We start from the raw sequence: 17,726 nt of genomic DNA, 5'->3' as shown, positions 1-17,726 counted from the left end.
GTAAATACATACTGAAAATATATTTAAAAGGCTTTTCTAAATAAAAAATTATTAAATATAAAAATCTTTCCTAAAAGTATTCTTGTAAATAAAACAAATACAAAAGTAGATCACCATGACCTTGAACTTGCATAATTAGCTGATATTCTGGCTCACTGAAAAATATATCATAAGAATACTGTGCAAAATTGGGAAGGGCAGGAGGCCACAAAGTTCTTATTAGTGTTGATAGCTTTACATATTCTGCCCCCATTGCTAATACCATTCACATCCATTTGTCACCCCGTTCTTGCTTGTGAAATCAAATTTCCTGGCTGATTTAGACACCACTTTAGCAATGTTAATTTATTTGTACATCAAACAATACTGCATCTTGTTTTCCCATCTCTGCAGTCTTGATAATATTGTAAGATATGCTCTCATTTTTTTGATAGGGTTGTACATGCATTCAAAATTTTGAGGCAAATTTTTAAGCACTTGTCTCAAGCCTAAGTTTTAAAGCTTGAAAAATTTTAGTAGTTCACTGTTTGGTCTAGGGAAAAAAAAAACACTAGTGAAACCTCACTGATACAGACTGGGACTACCTGGAGTAACCTAGAATTATATGCTTAGTAAGGCTTTCGTTACAAATTAAGTTCTCCAGCATGGACCATTATCTTCTCTAGTTTTAATATAATAAGCAATGTAGATTATTCAATATTAAGGGGTTAATTGGTGTTAATTTTGGCTGATTTTAAATCATCTTGTACTGAAATTATGATTTAAATTTTGTTCAGGTGCAGACCGATTTTTCGTTGGTTGCTGAGAATGCACTCGTAAAATCGCTGATTCATTAAATCTGGTTACATTCCTACTTAAATCATTGGGGGAAAAAACCCTGCTTCAGCAGTAAAAAAAGCGAGATGTGCATGCACTTTTTTGGATGAGTTTTTTTTAAATTTATTAATTTTTTAAAAATCAAATTTTCAGCTGTATTTTTTGTGTACAGGTTCAACTTGGACACCCACCAAGGAGATCAGACGTCATGTGTAGTCTGCATGTGTGACTTTGAGGCTCGCCAGCTACTTCGTGTGTTGCCCTGCTCTCACGAGTTCCACGCCAAGTGTGTAGACAAGTGGCTGAAGGTCAGTGGAATGTTTCACGTGATCATTTTTGTAATTACTGTTGAATTAAAGTGTGGTGTTAAAAACTATAGTACAGTCAAACCTCTATCTACCGAACTCTCATGTATCGATTGTCCGTGTTTATCGTATACTTTCTACGGTCCCGGCAAAATTGCCATACAACTAAGGTTAAAAATGTCCATTTGTACCGATGTTCGAATTATCGTTTTGTCTGCATTGATCGTACAAAATATGTGGTTCCGTCACTAAAAATTATAATAGATGATCATTTAACCATAAAGATTTTGCAGAAATAACCATTTCTTAGAAAGAAACCGTCATAAAAACAGTAACGATAGTATACAGAAGTAGTAAAAATCACCTTAAATCTGCAGCCATTTTATAATAGCAACGAGTGAACTGTCAACAAACAGTAGATGGCTAACATTGGTGCCATATTTCCGTGAAATTGACTCGTCACGAAACGTTGCCACACTATCGACTTGTATTTATGTACGAAACATTTTTCATGTCGGCTAAAATGGTAACGTAAAAAACAAAACATTTTATACCGTACGTATATAAAATCATTTCAAGAATAAACATGTCCATTATTATAACTGAGCATTGAGACGTCTCGTTTATAAGGTACAAAGAAACCAATATGGCGTCCGCTGTGGCGTTGAAAATTTATTGATTCCTGTGCAGCATCGTGAACGCATTTCTGTAGGCCGGTATTTCATAGTTCGGGCATGCTATCCTAATCTATGGCACATGTTACATCCTAGGTTTGTTTGACTCGCGGTCTCTCGTGCTCCTCGGGAGTTGAAAGAGTTGGGAGCAAGTTGACCTGAGGGCAAAATTAGTCGGTAACTTTTAATACACGAAGAAAACGCGATTTGTTGTAAAACAATGATGGCGGAAAATATAGCAGACATCGTGAGAACTTTGTTTGGAAATGAAGATTCATCTGAAGATGAAGCTGCTATTGATTTACCATATATTGGGCTACAAATTATGAGAGAGCTTGATGAAGGTAAAAAATATAAATATTGCTTTTTGACTTTAAACCGCCTGTGGTATGCATAAGCTAACCTGTACTAGGAAACGATTGCAAATCTTGTGATTGTTAAATAAAAGGACGCCAAATAAGTTATATTGAAATGTTTTTCCGCTTCAATGTCGTCATCTATTAAAATATTACAGTCATCACCAAATGTAGCTTGATAACATATTGACTCCATCGTCAAAGTCGCGCCAAAACAACCAGCAGACGACTTGCCCTCGCAACTCTTCCTCGAGAGAAGGAGCATCGAGAGCATGACCTGAGTGACCTGAGAGCAACTTGCCCTTGCGAGTAAATTGACCATCCGCCTGACTGCTTCCGGAAAAGGGCGCCCCGAGAGTTGACAGGTCAAAAAGAGACCTCGAGTCAAACAAACCTCCTGATTCTGATCGGTGTTTACTTTACATGTGCGTGAATGTTGACTTAATAAAAAGTGCAATAGTGAGGTTAACGTTTTAGAGCGATTAAAATGTCTCGGCATAGTAAATAAATAACACTTGATGAACGAATTAGGATTATTGAAGAAATTGAAATTGAATTGTAGGTCTATTGTGCATAGGCTATGTTTTTTTTAAAGTGTAAATTGAATTAAGTAAAATGCTTCCATTTTTATATTTTTCAATTGATTAAAAATTAATGACAATTAACTGATATATTTCTGACACTAATTTTGAGGTTGAAATTTTTTTTTTTTCAAAATCTAAGAGTGAAGTCCACATCTATTGAATGTCCGCATCTACTGAATTTTTTTGTTGGTCCCCTGAAAAACGATAGATAGAGGTTTGACCGTAATTGGAAAGTGTTCATGATGCTACAAAGCAAATTTTGTGAAAATTATACTTGAACTTTGCTAGTTTGTTTTCATGTATGTTGAGTAACTTTTTCCTCTGGGTAGTACATGAAAACACTACAAAACAGGAAAAAATAAAAATTTAATTATGTCTAGTAATGCTAGTAATACACCACAATCAGTGCCAGTGTAGGTCTCTGCAGCTCTGGTTTTAATTACCGTATTTACTCGCGTAAAGGCCCCCCTTTTTCCCCCAAATTTTCGACTCCAAAAAAGGGGAGGGAGCCTATACGCGAATTTGGAGAAAAAAAATGGATTTTTCTTTTTTTCCGGTATGAAAAACTAACATTTAATAAAAGCAAAATAAAATACCGCCACAACTTATTTAAACGCCAATTAAATTTTGATTAAATGAAACAGCTGGCGGAATGACTGGCAAGTCGTGCGTCTTTGTTTTAATAAGGGAGGGTGGGGGAGGCAGCGACACGGCAGGGGGGAGAGGCAGAGGCGTGGCTTAACCTCCCTCCTGCCAGCTAGCCAGCCAACCAGACACCACTTCCCTTCCTCCTTCACTTCCCCTCTTCTCCGACAACACTGCACATCAACACAAGCGCGCCAGTCCAGCTTTCTTTATCTTTGTCATTTGAGATACAACTAACGGCGTACGTCTGTCACACCTCACGACAGTCCTGAGAGCAGACAAACCATAATACCAGTCTCTTTATCACTGCCGCTTACAAAATCACCTCTCGCCGCTCACAATACATGGCTTGCTGTTTGGTGCATGCCAAGCTGCCCTCAGATAAACCCAGAAAAACACCTTTTTAAATTTTTTCTCAAAAATGTTTACAAAACAAGGAGGGGGGGGGGGGGGCGCGTATACATGCGCGGGGCCTTTACGTGAGCAAATACAGTAATAGGTTCAGTTCATGTTCGTCTTTTTCTTCAAGAACCGTGATTCTCAGTTCCGGCTTTGGTTCTTATAAAGAAAAATAATTATTCCTTGGTGCTAAGCTAAAAATATAAATGAGGTTTGCTGTGTCTTAACTTTTTATGGTAAACAATTCAATAACACAAAAAGGGACTTCACTCTCAGCATTAGCCTAATTGTAATTGTTATTAAAGTATTTTTAAGGTAGCCTCAAACCATGACGGTATAGACAATCATTTCTGGCATTTGGATCCTGAACACAAAGATACTCTGATTTTCTGATTTAGCATTATTTGCATGCTTATATACCGTGTTTTATTGTCGCACATTTGATACTAAAATCAAGTTTGAAAAGTAGGAGTGCTACGTTTATGTGGAAAAAAATTTTTTTTGTTAGGAAAAGTTATTTATAAAAACAAAACCCATTCATGGAAGGTACATTTATTTAAAAAGTTGAGTATATAAAAGCACGCCGAATAATTTACATTAATAAGTCGGGCACCAAAAACCTTTCTTCAACTTTAAATGAAAAACGAAATGTGAATGCAAGCCTGAACTTTCACATAACTATCGTCGTAGTACACACCACGAAAGAGTGCGGGCCAACAAATGTAGTTAACTCAGCACTCAACGGAGAGCACCCGTTGTATGCAATCAGCGAGATATCAGTATCTATATTCGACTACGTGTGCGCGCTCTATACGGGAAGCAACTTAAGCGAACATGAATGATGCCAACTAGCGCTGGTTACATTTTTATAAGTGGTACACCATGGCGACGCAGACGAACAGATAAATGTCTTTAAAGGAAAAATTACACATCAGACAACTTCGTATTTATGTTAATTAAATAAGTAATTGGTAATGTCTGAATAAAATTAGATTTATACTTTAAAACATGTTGTTTTATACGGAAAAGATACCTACACAATGCGCTCGGAATCTATTAGCAGGACCAAAAACATCATGCGACGTTTACGCGAGAGGTTTTTCTTATCCAAATTATGACGCCCTAAAATATAGGTGCGACAATTATGCGATAAAACAGGGTACTTTTCTAACAATTCAATTATTTCTCGGTAGTCTACGGTTTTAACGTGCTTTGGTTTCTTAACACAATGTTTTTTGCTTGCATGCTTTGTTTATATTGTAGTTTGCCTTTAATATCTGAACGGGAAGAAATCTTTTCATTCAACTAACAAGAAACAGTTGATAGGAACTAAAAGAAGCCATTTGGTTTTAACAATTAAGCCATAATAATGTTATTTTCATTACACAATTATGAAATTTTGGCTTTGTTAAAGTAAAACATTTTCTGAATGTTACAGATAGCGAAATAAAATATCTACAAAAATACCTGGAACTGAACACAAAGATTATAATAAAATTTGGTTTTGGGTTAGGTATTTTAAAGAAAGCGGATCCGAAAAATTGAGAAACCACTTAGGCCTATATCTATAACCTATAAGCTAGGCATTTTCCTAACTTCAAAATAACTGATACAAATTGAATAATTTAAAATTTGATTTTAATTGCTGAATTTGATCTAATCCAGAAATTTAATCAAAAATTAAAAAAAAAAAAACTTTTGTAGAAAACATATTACATTCGAGATGTCAAAAAAAATGTTATGAATGGTTTCTGGTTAAAAACTATAATGTTATTTGTGATGGTTTTAGAAATTGCATCGATCAACTCATCTAAATAGTTGTATTTCCGGCAAACTTTGTTTTTATACAAAAAAAGGGTCAAAATTTGGCATTTAACTTAAAAAAATGCATTATTTTGTAGTTTTTGTCAAATTTCATTTTTCACTAATTTTTGGGGTTCCTAGATATTGCTTGAGGACAGTGGCATCAGGGTGTTGGATGTGGCGACAAATGGGAACAGTAGTGCACATGAGGAGTAATGTCTTTCCTTGTGCACACATGGTTTGTTTACAAGTTCCAAAATAATCTTGAAATGTAGCATTTTTATTGATTAAGCAGGTAACTAACTACGTGCAAAATTTTTAATTGCATGAATGATGGAGTGCAGTAATTAATTTCTAAATGACTTAAGAAAAATTTTAGACAATTTGAAACATTCTTGAAGTAACCTATTCAAGGTGCCTTTGTCATGAAATTGGAAATGAAGAAATTGATTATTTCTTATCAACAAAATATTATTTCAGAGTTCTTTGAGCACACGAAACAACTTGTTATGTTTGTTGCAGTCAAACCGAACGTGTCCAATTTGCAGAGGGGATGCATCGCAGTATTTCAGTCACATGGAGTAAGATAGTCTACAATACAGCATCACCTGCCGTTACCTCAACACTGCTACAAACAAATTACATTGTAGGAAACCTCACTTCAGCTTGTCATGTCTATATGTGCCATGTTAGCAGCAGATGTCGTGCATGTTGAGTTCCTTATGTATCCGTTGAATTTTTGTTTTCATTGAAGATTTGAAGCATTTTCTTTGTGTACAGTTGTGTAGATGTTAATTATTTTAAAATTACTAATATGTTGCAACTTGTTAGTTGAGTAGTTACATATCTTGTTGGAAAATTTCTTTGTGTGTTTTGCTTAGTAAATTTTTGTTTTGGTTAAAAATTTTAGGTAAACGGGGCATTGAAGAATGTCTAGTGTTATTGAATATTTTAGGTTGTTGTTTGTATGCACCAGTTTGCAAATTATAATGGTTTTCGTAAGAAAATGTTCTACTATTGTTGATTTAAGAGGGTCATTGGCAACAGAATTTTGTTAGTTTTACTTTGATTAAACATTGAAAAATGTATGAATTTTGAAGCATTTAATGTTTGCTTTAATTTTAAGTTTGTGAATATATATTTGTATCTAGATTAATTTAAGTAAATATGAATATCTGCATTGTAGTTAACTTTTATTGGTTTATGGGATAAAAGGCTACTTCATTATTCATCCAAGGTTAAAAGCAAAGTGATGAAACTATTACATTATATGACATTGTAATTACTTATTGTTCTAATCAAAAACTAATTGACTTGTATTGAGATTCAATGTCATATCTAATTTTAGTTAGCATTGTATTCTCAGACAGCTTCCAAATAATAATTTTTTTACTGTGTTTGGTGTATATGTGTGTGTGTGCATCTTCTTTAGTTGTGTACATTTAATGTTTTCAAAGTACTTAAACTAATTAGATCATTACATTATTAAAAAACAACATAATTATTGTGTTTAGTAGAAAATTTAATTCTGTTACATTTAGAAAGCTTCTTTGGATCGACTGTAATTCTAGCCATAATCAATACTTAAGTTTGTCATTAATTGAACATTACTAATGTTGAAAGAGTTAGAAATTAATACCTACTCCAATATTTACAATAAAACTGTAATTTGTATCAAAACACTTTAATTACGGATGGACAAATTAAATTATCAATTCTCAAATACTGTAAAATCCTGCACCACCACCCACCGAATCAAGAAAGAGCTCTAAATCTGTCAATCCTTCCGGTGTCCGGAATATTCAATTAAAAAGATTTGAAGGGGAAAAAATTTTAGGAAAGTAATTTCAGGATTTCAAACACGTGAGGTTAAAAAGGACTACATTATTAATCCCTACAGAATCTATCGAATAACTGATTGTATCTTCCACCAGCTACACTGCTTTGAGGATGTTGGTTTTAGCACTGCAGAGTACATTTTTGAACCAAAAATAAATTGTTGGAATCCTGATAATGTAAATATTTGGGATGAAACCTGTTAAAATCTGATAATCTTATTAATTCTGTTATAAAAATTGAAATTCTCAAAGAAACATATTATAAGAAAAATATTTGAAGAAATGTAGTATATTCAAAAATTTAACAGTGAAAAGACAGAAGTTAAAACTAGATTCATTTTTCTTCATATCTTACTAACCATCGTGATCATTACTCACACTGAGTATTGCCCATACACCAGTTCAGTGGCCGTCACCTATCCTTAAGTTACAAAGTGTAATAAGAAGGGGGAAATAAAAAAAAATTACAATATGTGTAGCCAAGACCTTGAAGGGAAAATTACAAAACTGACCTAAATATATATAACCTACTCCACAGAGCTCGTATACATGCACGGAGGGGAATGAATTGACTCAGGAAAGGTAGGGAGGGAGAAGTAGCGCTAAGGAGAAGGGGAGCGGGACAGTTCATAAACAAAAGGCAGTCATCCCACTGCACGCACTTCAAAATTCAGGGCGCCTTCCCTGACACTTGGCTCAGTAAAATATAGTAGACGTCATACCAGTGTTTATTTATTTAACTCTATATATCTAAAATGGTTTGTAGGTAATCTAGAATCCGTGAAGCATTTGAAATAGTATTTAATTTTAAACTGGCTCACGAATACTAATCACAGTCACAATCACTATGTTATTTAGGATTGAGGTGAGTAAAAATCACAATAAATCAATTTTCATGGTGATCGGTTGAATGGTATAGAAGTTGTTAGAAGAGCAGCGCTATTTAGTGGCAAGTTACAGCAAATTGGATAGCATAAAAACCTTCATGAAGAAACACAGAAATGCCAACTTTCATGATGATCGGTCAAATGGTCTTTATCAAGGTCATATATACCAACATCCATATATTTACCGTATTGAAAATAGGCCAAACTTTATTGCCAGTTTTGTCAACCTTGAAATCTAGAGTCGGCCTATAATGGGGCACTAGCCAAAATAGTATAATTACACATACATTTCAAGGAAAATCACTTATGAGTTATGGCATAAAAATGTTATCAGATATACAATTCATTGACCTAAAATTACGCCGTACTTACGTGGAATTAGTAATTTTTCCAACTTAGAAATTTAGTAAACACACTTAACCCCAATAATGTATCATATTTTAAGTAAAGTACACAGATGTGGTCACTTGTAGCACATAGCTTTTAAAAGCTTGGTCTGGTTATTTTTGAACTGTATTTAACAGGCTGCGGTAATTTTATTTGCTTGTAAATTGTGGTATTTACAGTAAAAAATTAGTAAAAACAGCAATTTTGCCGTAAGGTTATTTACCGTGGTATGCGTTATTTACTCTTCTACGTTCTACCACAGGAAAAACAAAGTGGCACCAGTGTTGGCAACTTGTAGTTGAGACATGAATAAACAAATACTGGTACATACCAACAGTAACAAGAACAATAAAATCTATTTGCAATATTGGCTGTTTTATGGTTGATTCATACACATTTTACATGAAACCATTTTGGGTTTTTTACGTCAGAATTAAACGTACCGGTAAATGTTTTTACGTCACAATTTCTATGAACTTAGAAAATGTAGCCATTGCCGTATAAAATGTTGACACCACTACAAAAGAATGTGAAGATAAACGGAAACACAGCTTATATATATTTACTATATATTTTGGTAAGTAAGAATAACACCTTTTGTCAGTTCAGTAAATACTAACTTAGTTGAAGTGTTACTGTGGTAATAAGCTGCTAATAATCATTTTAGTTAGTTAAAATTTATTTTTCCCTGATTTTGAGTGTGCTGTAGAAGGGGTTGGCCTATTTTCGGACCAATACGGTATATATGTAATATAACCATTTCCCCAGGAAATTGTTAATTTGATGAGGAATTTATAATAAATTTACTGTATGTATTGATAATGCAAAATTAGTAAAATTAACAATGAAAGGGTTGAATGTTTTAACACCATAGTTAATATTTTTCATTTCTTGGTACATAATTTTATTTTTGACTCTTTACACCTAGATGTGGATCCTAAGGGTACATTTGATGCACTGTTTGGGATTTGAATTTGAGGAAATTTAGATTCGACCGATTGATAACTTTTAACTACTTTCACTTTGCATCATGGTTAGATTTTTATAAAATTGTCAGAATATGCATTTAATAATTCATTAAATTTGCATAGCGTTGAATTCTAATGAGTAAAGCTTACTTTAAATTTGTATATTCCACATTATACAAAAGTTACACTATTTTGTCATTAAAGGTTAATTTTGTGGTTTCCTTAAGTAACTGCACCATCGACTAATTAGTGGTTGGCCTTATGTTAATTTCCTTTAAATTCTAAACAAAATTCATTGTTTTTTGTCAGTATAAAGAACGAGTATATAAAACTTGTATATAGAACTTCTTCATAACAAACCATTTCCTAAGTCCCATTCAAAAAAAAAAATTAACAGAAGATGTATTAACCTTTTAAAGACAAAATTATAAAACTATTTCTCATAATAAAAGGTTATTATTTATTAATATTTGATAAATAATAATTAAAACCTACCAACACTTATTTTAAATTTATAATGAAATAATAGGAACTAATCTGATTCAGGTCTTAATACAGTAAAACCCCTTTTAAGACTACTTAAGGCTTAAGACACTTTCTTGCCTCAAACGTCAATAATATAGTGTTTAAAGTTTTCCATATATACCGTTAATTTTAACATTCCTCTTTTAATACTCTTTGGGATTATGACATTTGAGTTTCCTGTTTAATAAGGACCAAATAAACGATATTACAAAAAAAAATTAATTTTCTATCAAGAATCCTTGCTGTAACGTACCATAACCATCGTGACACTTGTGTTATTATCAAAGAACGATAACACAACAGCGCTATCTTCTATTTCACAAATGATGATCTATAATAAAACATTTTTGTCAATGTTTATTTTCTGTAAATTCATGCACACAACGAAATGGTCACCATTTACAGGACTCAAAACAAATATTGATAGTGATAAGACATTCATAAGCATATTAAAAATATGTATTATACGTTGTATTTGAACACAAAAGAATTTAAAGCTGCCTCTCAAAACAGAAGTAGAAAAAATCCCATGGATGACTGAAAATGCAAACTACTTTTGACAACAAAAACTCAAAGAAAACAATTATTTGGGGTGTTTGTATTTGTTTCATTAAGTATTCGTAACTGAAAAAATCAACATACGTCTATGACCATGGACTACAATATTAAACATTGGCACACTTTTGCTATGGACATTAAAAGAAGTCAACACAATAATTGCCATGGTCAACAAACTTAAAACAAAAATGAAAATTTTATTTCTTAAATGTTAAAGCATCATATACCTCCAGTGTTATAGAATGATGTTTATGTTAAGATGCTGCAATATTTAAAATGCATTATGTGTTGGATGTTTTTTATAATATATCTTTGAACATTAGATGGCATTGAATAAAACATTATAGGAAACTTGTAATTTGGCCCTTTTGATGTAAATAAAACACGTTGAATATAAAGGAGATCTGGATTAAAAGAGGCATTTAGAGCATCAAACAACCTTAAAAAAAAATTGGAAAAAATATTTAAATGTTAGATAATATTATTTAAAGCATTCCCAAGTGTACAATAAACATTAAATAAATGCATGGTTTAAAATTTAAGTAATGGTTATTCACAATTCAAAATAGGTAGTTTAAACCTCAAAGAATTTTGGTTTTATTTTCATTAAAAATTTTAACTATAGTTTAGTTTTTGATTCATTAAAGTATAACAGCATTCACACAACCCTAGTGAGTATCTAGTGTGTAGTTTTGTTTGTATAGCATTTGTAAATTGTCAAAAAAATAGCATTTTTTACATCTGTTATTGGAAGGTTTAGTATTGGAAACATTAACTAACACTTAATATTCAGAGTTTAGTCAGAAACCATCTTAGTGCAATAACCTTCACGTGATTGACTCTGAAACTTATATCACGTCTTGCAGTTGCCCGGCATGTGACATAATATCTGAAGATTCTCAAATGGTTACTAGCGACAATGTTTGCATGCATCAAGAGAAAATAAAACACTAATGGTTCAGCACATAGTTGTACGTATTCAGTGTACCAACATTGATGTTTTAGCGCTGTTGTGATTTTTTTACTGTGAAGCCATAGTGTTCTTGTGTGCCGTACTTAATTTATGTGCTCGGAAGACTGCATAAATATTAGGAGACACACTCTCCTTGTTAATAAGATTAATGTAATATCAATAGTATGTTGCAAGGGAAAAAAATACCAATCCAACATAGAGTTAATAATGCATCGGTAAAGTGTACTACTAAATTAGCTAGTGGTATACTTGAGCCTTGTTTTTTATGAAACCAAAAAAATGTCGCTTCAAATTATGAACATTTTAATCCGTAGTGTCAGCAGGTCTTGAAAGTCAAGTGTTTTGACAAAAGGGAACAGTGCAAAAAGTTGCAAAATTTTAATGTTTAGTAGCTTTTGAAGAATTTGGGTTATTTATTTTGTTGACTTTGGACCTAAAGCCTGTAGTCTCAGGATTAGCAAAATTTAGTTACTGAATGACCATAATCCAGGAAAACAATCCATGTCGTCATTCACATTTAGGCTTTATGTGAGGTTTGTGTGTATGTGTGTTAAAAAAAAATTCAGTGAGTAGCAAGTCTTCCTTTTATGGTGAAGATTGAGACTGAAATTAATAGTTAAACTTTTGAAAGAGCTCAATGATTATCTCCGCAAGCCGTCTAGGCATTAGTATGTACATGTTATTATTTTAATATGTTATCTTAAGCTTGAGTGAGTTTTTTTTGTGTAGGTACATAGATTTAAAAAACATATTTTGTCACATTCTCAAGTTTTACAGCAGATTAAGATGATAAAGCTATGTCATTAAAAAAATTCAAAGTTGAGTTACTAAAAGAATAGACCATAAGACCATTAAACATTTTTTTAGATAGGTCCTGATATAAGTTTACTAGAAGACATCTTGTGATCAAATTGATGATAGTTTTGTATTGTTTTGGATAAATTGTTCTGCTTTGTAAGAGAAAGCATATCACAAAACAACAATACATCATTAAAGCAAATATTGTAAAAAAAAGAGTATTTGCCAAGGCAAATTGTAATTTACTTTTATTGTACAACAAATGTTATTTTTTATGAGCTAGGCTTTATTTGTCACAGATTTCATAATGCCTGAGGAATTCTGGAGTAGCCTTGTCAGATATTGAAATTTTAATTTCAACAAAGTGTACAGATTTGAAACTTTTTGTTTGTATAGTTACATACAGAAACCATTAAAAATAGTTATTTTACTTTAGCTGATGTAAAATGGTTTACAAGGAAGATTTAAACTTTTTGTGGTTGAGTTTTTTTTTGTTGAAATGAATTAATGAAATTTTTTATAATTAAGTGTATTTCGTTACGTGTTCTGAATTAGTCGCCGAATGGAAATGTAATGCATAATAATCCTTTAATTGGACTGAAAGTGGTATTCCACAGTTTGGAATATCTTGTATTGTATACTAATAATAATAATAATAATTAAAGGTATTTCCCTTTAAAATATTAACTAAACTTTTTTTAGTCAGAACACTTGTAAATATACATCCATTCTCTAGTATAAAACAAAAGTTTTACAGAAATAAAGTATTTATCGCTTTATTGGATGAAATAAATATTTACTATAATGTAATATATTATACTACTTCACATGTACTGTATAGCTGCTGATGTATTAAAAATAACAGATATACTTTGTCACTTTTTTTATTGTCGCTTAGTAAACTACACTAGTAATAATGAGTGTTGTACATGTTCGTAATGGTCGTAATTCATATAGCTATATTGGCATTAACAGATAATGTTTTGTAACCGGTCTGTACAAAAATGCAAGTTTCCTTGCATACATTTCAAAATGCACAGCTTTGGCCCTGCTGTTTTCATTGTCTCGGATGAATGTCTCTGTAAGTCTGAACAAATGTGGATGTTGTTACACAAAAAACATGGCAATGAAACATTTATAAACATAAACTCTTCTGATAAGTCTTGCCTGCCTGAGAAAGGGTCTCCTTAAAGCAATAAAATTGTGTTTTTCAGGTAGTTTATAGAATGTTGTGCTCAGAAACATTTTGGGAGGTGAGTGTGTGTGTGTAATGTGTATGAAATAATTGAAAATATTGGTGCCGTTCTGTGTGAACAGAAATGATGTTTGCAACATGGCTGTGGGCAGGATAATTGATAGCACATTTAAAATTTTTTCTGTAGTATGTATGTTTGCATCTCTGAAACCAGAACTTGGTTACCAGTCATCTGTTAGGGTTTGCAAAGAAAATTGGTTTACAAAGGTATATAATTTTTTTATAGCCAAAAGGTGAAATAGTTTGGTCAGAATTGTGGGTGTGTGGTGCTCATGTGACAAGGTTTGTGGGTTTGATGCCAGCACTCTGTCATGGGGAAAATTCGAGCCCCAAGTCTGTATCCCAGTGGTTTGAAGCCCTCTGTAATCTTAGAGGATCTGTTGCCTTAAGCCCTTGTGCATAAGCCTACCTTAAACGTTTTTAATTCTGCCTTGACTTGGTACAAATATTGTCATTTTTGGTTGCTTGAAAAGTGTGTAAAGTGCAGCTGTGTTGATGAAATTGTGGTCAAATGATATAAATCTGACTAAAGTAGGAGTTATTTTTCAAACCCTATACACCTTCATTTCCTGCTAGACTGATTTTAACCTGTGTTTCATATTTCAGGAACATAAGTTGAGCAAACCTGGAATGTTTCAAAACTTCCTTGATGAATATGAAATGCACTATCATACTACTTCTGTTGCTACTAAGACTTATGTGTTAATATTAAGTGTTAAAATAAATCATAAGTTAAAAAATTTTTGTTGGTACAGTAGAGTCTCGCTTATGTGACATAAACGAGCTGGCAGAATGTCGTATAAATCAGTCGGGCTAGCTAATTAGCTGCGGTAGAGTCAAGAGCAACAAACATAGATTGAGCTTACACTCGCAACTTGCAGTTCTTGTTGCCGATTGATTTTTTTTTTTTTTTTTTACAGTTGGTCATTGGATAATATGGAATGTTGGATAAATGAAGGTTGCATAAATGAGATTCTACTCTATTAGTTTGCATTATTCTTTTAGTGGTAGTTAGGTTTTAAAAGCAATAATTTTTTGAATTGTTGTACAGAATGCATTGTGTATTTTCAAAATTTTTGTACTTTTCATTCAAAGCGTGTGTATTAATGTTCAGTTTTGTAAGTTCCCTGATTGATGTCTATTATAAAGTGATTCATTGATGTACAAGTCTGGCTTGTGTATTCAAATTGACTGAAGAGCTGGGCCAATTCCTTCCCTACCTGTGTACAATCTATAGTAAACTAAACAATATTGTTTTCTGTTTGTCAAAATGTCTGTTTCTACTTGTAACATACTTTCCATGAGCTCTGAAGTAATTGTGGCAGTTTCCAGGACTATAATTCGGGTAAGATTACTAAATATAAAATTTTCAATCTGTCACTTGGAAGCAATGGTTATTAACCCATTTTTCTGATATTTTTTTGTTCTCCTTCTCTTACATACCACATTAGTTTAAAATGTACCTTAAATTCATTATACTTGGTTATACTTGCTGCAGATAATTAAAAAATCCAGAAAGTTGGGGCTTAGTGCCATGTTTTTTCTCGGAATAGCACGAAAGGCTGCGTCGTAACAGGCCATACTACGCTCAAACTTGTTGGCCTGTTAATCAAGAGCACAACAGACAAAATTAAAGGTATTAGAGCTTCATTGTGGGAGGCCTTCTGATGCTAGGGCTGGATTGTACAGTCGGGTAAGCAGTGTAAGAATAAACCTCAAGGGTTTACTAATTGGAGTAAGTACATAATGCTTTCCTTTGCCTCAAGTAACAACTGTGCAAGAGAGCCTAAGTTTTAAATCACTTCATATCGTGCACAATCCTACATGTGCCTACAATATGCTGGAAATGTGTGTAGTTTGTTTTTATCTAAATGGTTACTCAAAATTGTATACTTTGATAAGGAACTATGTTATTATTAATAGCACTATTTTTGAAAGTTGAGGTTCAATACATGTTTCTTTTTCAGTATAGCATTTAGGGGAAAAAAAATTTGCATATTCAGGAAGTTTTACTTTTGGTGTTAATTATTATTTTTTTTAATGTTTGATAATGGGGACATTAATAAACTCTCTATCTACATGCAATAACCTTTGTGTGACTGAGTCCTTGACTGTATTGCACTGTTGAAAGGTGTGTGACACATTCATTTAAGTAATACCAAACTCCAAGATAATGTTGGGCTTCCAACCATGTAGGTACTATTTAGTGCTTGTAAATTTGAGGTATGTGGTAGGGCGGGCATTTTATAGAGACCCATGTGAATATTGAAAACTTAAATACTTTAAAATGTTTTAAAAAAATTTTTCCCCCCAACTTCTTATTAAAAATTTGTTATTCGTTTCCTAGAATATTTTGATATTTGATTGAAATAATAGAAAAAAAACACTATATCCACACAGTTCTACTTGTAATCTGTGACTAACCAATTTTCAAATTTTAACATTAAAGTACAATTAAAAAACATGAAATTTGTAAATATTCTTTAAGAGATGAGATAAAAAGATTAAAAACATCATTTTTCAAGTCTTGTAAAATTGGTTTGATGAAATTATTTAGTATTTACTGTTCTGACAAAACTACTTTGTGAAAGATCCATTTATGTTTTCTAATTTATATTTTCTAATAGCAATTTTTAATGTTTATCTTTTAATATAAAATATTAACTTTTGATTCCAAAAGTTATTAAAATTTTAATTTTGACTTTTTTGCTTATAAACCTAAAACACCTTTAATTTTGTCTGGATACTGGTGGTTACTGGCTTATTGATAACAGACGTATTGTAGAATTTGTGAAATGCCTTGATGTGGTAATATATAACATACAAAGATTTAACTTTATACATACAGTGGAAATAGAAAAAGACATAACAGATTTATTTACCACTAATATTCACATTCCTCATTACAATATATTAGTTGAAAGTTGTATGTATTGTATTAATTGGACGGTTAGCAAACTAGTGTGATTTTGACACTGGTACGTACTGCTAAAGTAATTTTCATTGAGGTTTATACAGTGTAGGTTGGAATGGGTTGTATTAAGTTTTTCTTGGAATTATTTGTTGGTTTCTTTGTAGCTACAACTCAAATAGCAGTAAATAACCATCAATTTACAAGTATGAAGCTGTTGAAGCAAGCACAAGAAACTCTGTTACAGGACTCATTTACACAAATATACAAATGAACACGATTCTTAGTTGATTGAATTTTCTATAGTCTTGTGTAGTTTTAATATAATGTAAGACTGTTTAATTTTATCATGCTTTGCAACTGGTTTCATGGTTGTAGTAATTACAGACACTGGCTTGACCAGTTATAATGCTGTTAATGTGCCAAGTTCATCACCTCCGTTTACGAATCGCAGGGTTGTACCGCTACAAAGGCGGAGCCAGATGTCTTTTTGTAGCGTTCTCACTACAGGCCTTTCAATCAGCCTTGTTTGCGTCAGCTGTGGTTACATTTCTCTGTGGAAGACTGAAAGTGCAGCTTCAACCCAGAAGCTGAGAGTATGTATTTGGTGAAAATTGTAAAACTGTGACTGTAGCTGTATGAAAATAGTTTGATTTTCAATTTATTTATAATACTTTTTCAGTACTGAAAAAACTTTATTTTTGCTTAAATTGTGTGCATTTGAAATATAGTTTGTTGTCGGACACTTTGATTGATTTATTTATACTACCTATTCATAAGTGACTGTGAAATGAAGTAGTGATTGACAGAATTAAAATAGCTTCATTCCAGTAAGTAATTTAGCTTTTATTTGGGAAAAAATATGGAAAGCTACATTTATTTAGTGTATTTAAGATACATGTATTGGAATGTAATAATTTTATGAACTGCTCTTGCATTTTTTTTCCTTCAAATATTCTGGTAGAGTATTTTCCTTTCCTGTGTGAACAATTGAAGCAAAATTCTATGTGCGACAACAATTAGTGCTGTCTACCTGTGATGCTT

At 32.3% G+C, this 17,726-nt stretch overlaps 1 protein-coding gene across 2 annotated transcripts in view; it reads left to right on the top strand.

Moving 5' to 3' along the window:
* The window catches only part of LOC134530441 (RING finger protein 44-like), a 60,935-nt gene extending 43,508 nt beyond the window's left edge, over positions 1-17,427 (top strand). For both annotated transcript variants that reach the window (XM_063365261.1, XM_063365260.1), the window contains exons 12-13: positions 989-1,124; positions 6,105-17,427. In XM_063365261.1, the coding sequence (XP_063221331.1) occupies positions 989-1,124; positions 6,105-6,167 (199 nt within the window). In that variant the 3' untranslated portion in view covers positions 6,168-17,427. The remainder of the gene's footprint in view (positions 1-988; positions 1,125-6,104) is intronic.
* Positions 17,428-17,726: the final 299 nt, after the last annotated feature.

The sequence above is a fragment of the Bacillus rossius genome, chromosome 3, assembly GCF_032445375.1.
Source record: "Bacillus rossius redtenbacheri isolate Brsri chromosome 3, Brsri_v3, whole genome shotgun sequence".
In the NCBI taxonomy this organism is placed as follows: Eukaryota; Metazoa; Arthropoda; class Insecta; order Phasmatodea; family Bacillidae; genus Bacillus; species Bacillus rossius.
The sequence above is the reverse complement of the archived record's forward strand: the minus strand, read 5'-3'. Positions and strand labels throughout refer to the sequence as shown.